Raw genomic sequence first — 5274 nt, 5'->3', positions numbered from 1 at the left:
TCCCTGGAAAGACAAACATTTTTTGACTGCCTTGGCATCAATCCCTGTTTTCTATCAGACTTTCTTCCTTTTGTCCTTGAATGGTTTCTTGGGTTTAGCTGTCCCAAGGTGCCTCACCTCCAGTCAGGAATCAGTTATCTTAGATACTGCTTGCTGCCCTCCACTTTGTGCTGTAGTCTAATTCTTTTCCTGTCCCTTACCTTGTCATGAAGTTATCCCCTCTTTGCAAATTCTGCTGCTTCTGCTCCCTTTTCCGTCTCCTACCCTGCCTAGTGTGAGGTTTGCTGTCTCACTGGTGTGTGCCCTCTGGTGCTTGATAATCTTATCAGTTTCCATACTTATGCCTATCAAGGGTCATCATTTTATGCTGCCCTAGAGCAATTTCCTTCCCTGATGTAGAACTGTTTTAGTCCTGTCCCTTGTGCGCCACAGAATGGATGCTGCTTGACTATCTTTTTCGCCTCCCCTCATGCAACTTGATGTCCTTCCATTGCTATTCTTGTCTGTTCCTCCCCATTCCTGTTTTACTCTCCATCCTGTGACTTGCTTAGAAGTGATAGTTCTTTCGTTTTTTACCCCTTCCACTCACAGCACAGCAGATCACAAAAGTGGATGTGTCTCATGGCTTGAAGTGATTTCTCCCTGCCCTGAACTGACTTCCTCACCAGTCCCAGCTGCCCAGGGACCACTTCTCTCTTATCTTTGCCTGACTAATGTGATTTCTCCTTCCTGTCATGCTTGAACTCAAGTGACTTTTCCTGCTTTTGCACATTAGACCAATTTCAGCTGCACTCTAATTTTAGTCCCTTTCCAAGCCTCTGCAGAGGTGTCCCACCCACCAGGACAGTGATACTCTTATTTTTATTACTTTTATTCTCCTCCAACCCTGTTCTCAAACATAGACTGAATCCTTTTTCTATTCAGTAGCAGTTATCTAGACTCAAAGAGGTATAATTCTCTCACCCATCTCGGAAGGGCAGTTTTCTCCTTTTGTCTTCTCTGTCCAGATTAGGGCAACAGTTTCTTCTTTTCTCTATAGGTTCAAAGAACAGAGATACAATTTGCAAGTGTAAGCCTCAGTTCTTCCTGACAAGGAGTAAGATTTGCAAGCCTTGCAACAGGTGAGCTTTTTTACTCTGTGTGCCCTGCCACTGAGTACGAGAGACAGCAGTCATGAGAGCTCCACAGGGGGAGAAAAGTTTTTTCAAGACTCTTTCCATCTAGACATAACTTTACAACATTCTGCCTTTCTGGGGCAATTAGTTCCCCTCTGCCACCTCCAGTCTTCTCCATGTAGGCATTAGCCCCCTAAGAACCTGAAGTCACTAGCCACACTGCATTGCTCTGCTTTGCAGGCTCGTTTTGGCTTGTCTGTTACTTAGGATGATTGCAAATGGCTAGTGTTTCATTTCATACACACTCACCTCTCTGATTCGCTCTTTCAGCTGCATTGGAGAGGAATGCTTGCAGTGTCATAGCCCACTGACTACCTCACCAGCTTCATCCGAGTTGAGTGAGTACTTGGGGAACTGAGGGGCAGTGTGGGCTGTTGTTGCCTTTGGTGAAGTGTTGTTATTTTCCACTCTCTCAAACCATTACTCTTTTTCTTTCTACCATTTGCATGTCTTTACATGCTGTTCTTCCTCTAGCACTTACCTCCTCCTTTCTTAGTCACTCATGCATTTACTCTCTTTCTTTTGTCCAGATAGGACCCTTGTCCTTGGCATTCTCCTCCTTTCTTAGTCACTCATGCATTCACTCTCTTTCTTTTGTCCAGATGGGACCCTTGTCCTTGGCATCCTTGTTGCAATATTTGGAGGTATCTCTCTCTTCTACATTGTAAATAAAGTAAGGAAGCTGGTCCAGGAAAATGGGGAAGTGTCATCATTCTACTCCTGTGGTGAGTGCAGCAGCATGTGCAGTGACATTGATTGGGATAGACATCATTCTCTGTGTGTTTCTGTATGCACACACTTGTGAGGGAACAAGTGGGATCCCATGACTCTGGTGCAAGGCCAGAGAAACACATAAACATGATAGCTAAGGTTATTGTTACGGTTCTTACAACTCTGCTTCCATGACCATAGCTGTGACTGTGCATGTGAGTTCATTGCTGGGACACATGCATTTTGCTATAAAAGCTTTTTGAGGACAGGACTGTGAATAGTTGCTTTGCTGTTTTTTTGTGGGATGAGAGGAAGTGAAAATAATGTATGCTTTTTTTTTTCTTTGAAGTTTCTTTGCCACGGACAACCAAGGAGCCAGTATCAGAGGTGAGCAGGATGATGGGTGTAAGAGCTTTCTTTACACTTTCAACCGTATTAGCCTAGGATTCAGAGTCATCTTCCCCCCCTCCCCGTGGGCTGTTTTCAGGCCTTGTCTTTTTTAATGAGCGGAGCATTAGGGCTGTTTAATTCAGAAGTATTTTTCTGTACAGGGTGGAGCCATTAACATTTTACTTCCCCTGTTCTAGAGCATGCTTTTCAAACTTCTGACTTTTGTCTTTGTGCTTTCTGGAGGCATTTTGTTCAGCTAGCTGGTCCTTAATCCTGTTTTCTCTCTGTATTCCTCAAGTTTGGAGGATTGAACTAATTTTATTGCACTTCGGATCTTGACTCCATTAGCCTCTCAGTGCTGCTTCACAGTGTTCTCTCGGGTCCAGTGTAGTTCTGTAAATAAGAGGGTCCAAGCAGGAGTTTAGGTGAAGTTTCCAAAGCCTCACAGAGAAAGCTGATGGGAAAGGTGGAATGTGGAACTTCTTGAATGGCAGGGATTTGGGGTCCCAGCCTTACTTGATTTTGCAAAGAAATATTTTTTTCCAGACTACTGGGGTTTATTTTCTTTTTTTTTTGTGCCAAAAGAGAGTGAAACATTTTGGGTTCTGCTGGAAAGAAATGTTTGATGTCTTCTGCTCAAGCAAGGCATATAGGAAGAATTGAAATCTCAGCACCTTCACCCCAACTATCTTGGATAAATTTTAGTATATAAAGCTAGTGGTTACTTGGCAGAAGACAGGTGTGTTGTGCTGCTGTGGGTGATTCTGAACTAAGCAATATGTCTTTCAGGTTGAGGCAAAAAGAAATGAAATTTCCATCCTTCTTCCTGAGTCCAAGAAGGAAACAGAATCGCCAGTGAATGCAACATCATTTGCACCTTTGCCGCAAAGTTCGCATGAGTTACCAGACTGTGTCAGACCTGCCAGGAAGGCACAGCTCCCAGACAGTAAGTGAAACTCCCCCATCCTTCCCTCCTTCCTCAGGCAAACAAGAACCTGATTATGGAGATCCAGGTAGAATTATGCTGGACAGACCTTACCTTACCCAGTGAACATGACCTCTGTGTACACTTCATGCATGGCACAGTGCAAAGGCAGAAGCATGCCCACAGCCTGTGAGGCTGCAATATCTATGCAAGGCCTTTCTGTTGTCCCTTTTTCCTTGCAGAAAAATGGATTATCATATCAGTTGACGTGCTGTCAGTCTTAATGAGTCTGGGATAGTGACCCAGACCAACTTGTTTTTCAGGAACGTATGGCAGCAAGGCCCTAAGCATGTGTGGTTTGCTCTGCTCATAACCTTATGCAAGAGCATATGGAAGCATTCCCATTGCATTTTGAGGGATAAGAGCAAGTCTGGACATCACACAATTGTGTGATTGTCCACATGATTCTGTGATTACTTTGGAGAAGACCTGAACAGGAAGCGGCAATGCAAGATTCCAAGGCACCATCTAGCCCTGGATTATTCACATTCTCCTTGTGGCTGCAGAATCTTGGTTCTCAGTTTTTCTTCTCTTTTCACAGACTCTGCTATACTTTACACTGTGGTGGATCATGTCCCACCATCTCGGTGGAAAGAGTTCGTGAGGCGTCTGGGTCTGAGTGACTGCGATCTAGAGCGAATTGAACTGGACCATCGGCGTTTACGAGATGCCCAGTATGAAATGCTTAGACTGTGGAAACTGCAGATGGGCCATGCTGCAACTGTAGAGCACATCAGCTGTGTTCTCAACCAGATGGAGCTCAGTGGCTGCAGTGATGCTATTCAAGAGGCTTTGCTAAACCAGAACTCTCATCAACCTTGCAGCCTTCACAACCATCTTTAATCTATTTGTGCTCTAGTTACCTTTGCTATGACTGTTAAGAGAGGACCATAACTCTCTTCCTTTCCCCATATCTCCCTATCTTTCTAACATTTGTCAGCTGGGTTTATTGGAGATGGCAGCAGATTATGCTGGAGGAAGGCTGAGGTTTGCTTCCCAACCACCATGTAGTTCAACACCTTTAAGCCACGACAGGACCTCTGCAACAATTCCTTTCCTAAGGAGGGAAAGGACCTCATAAGGGAAGTGGTGTGTGGACTCTGACCAAGATGAAAACAGGAGCTCTCAGTGACTTGATAGATCTGCTGCTCTATGTACAAGTTGTTGCTGAAGCAACACCGTGGGGTGGGTAAACTTGTCGGGCGATTTGGTTACTGTTCAGATGTTAAAGTACTCACTTCTTGCAGGTCTGTTTTTCTGCGAGATCAACCAGTTGAAGTGGCTCACATTGCAGCCTTTTGATTGCAAAATCTGACTCGGGAAGTCGTGGGAGGATGTGCCTGTTTCTGGGAGCAGGAGAGGATTGCCCCCTTTTGGTATCAGCTAGTAGTTATCGTTGAGGCAGGAGACTCGTGTTGATTCAGAAATGGTGGCCTCTCTCTGTGAGAAATGGGAGGACATTATCCTTTCCGCACCATTTCCCTCAGGCTCCAGAGGAGTCAGTGAGTCAGATGAGAGAGTTGGTGCTCTTTTCTCAAGTTTCCTTTCTATACTTAGAAACCACATAGGTTAGCATTAATAAAACACCTGCCTGTGTGTTTGTCCAAGCGTGGAGCGCGCAGGAGTGCGTGTATCTCTCTGGGTGAGATGGCAGCACGAGCACCTCTGCGAATCTGTGCTTGCGTACAGGTTGGTATGATCATGTCTAACTGCTTATCCATCTCTGGATAATTCGCAGAATCTAATCTAACTGCAAATGGGACTGTGTATGTGTCTGTAGATATATATTTTAGCAGCTGTTGAATAACTTCACACTACTTCCTGGTCTGCATTCTGTGATTACTACTTGCGTGCGTGAGCTGTTCCGCACCATCTCCAGGCTCTGGCCATCACTTTCTCACTGGTATCACCCTGGGTGAAGCAGAAGTAGCAATAATCAATTAGCCTGCATCAGGTGCAGGTTGTCCACATATTTATAATGTGGAGTTTTTTTAGTCTCTCATCTCTTGACCA

General features: G+C 44.8%; 1 protein-coding gene across 1 annotated transcript in view; it reads left to right on the top strand.

Moving 5' to 3' along the window:
- TNFRSF1A (tumor necrosis factor receptor superfamily, member 1A) overlaps positions 1-4104 on the top strand; it is a gene marked incomplete at its 5' end in the record, with an annotated part of 5340 nt that extends 1236 nt beyond the window's left edge. Inside the window, 6 exons of the mRNA XM_009071764.1 lie at positions 1040-1121; positions 1446-1513; positions 1778-1900; positions 2236-2273; positions 3066-3222; positions 3803-4104. Of these exons, the coding sequence (XP_009070012.1) occupies positions 1040-1121; positions 1446-1513; positions 1778-1900; positions 2236-2273; positions 3066-3222; positions 3803-4104 (770 nt within the window). The remainder of the gene's footprint in view (positions 1-1039; positions 1122-1445; positions 1514-1777; positions 1901-2235; positions 2274-3065; positions 3223-3802) is intronic.
- Between the last annotated feature and the right edge of the window lie 1170 nt (positions 4105-5274).

This window comes from Acanthisitta chloris, unplaced genomic scaffold (assembly GCF_000695815.1).
Source record: "Acanthisitta chloris isolate BGI_N310 unplaced genomic scaffold, ASM69581v1 scaffold11770, whole genome shotgun sequence".
Lineage (NCBI taxonomy): Eukaryota > Metazoa > Chordata > Aves > Passeriformes > Acanthisittidae > Acanthisitta > Acanthisitta chloris.
Note: the sequence above shows the minus strand (reverse complement) of the source record. Positions and strands in the feature narration are given on the sequence as shown.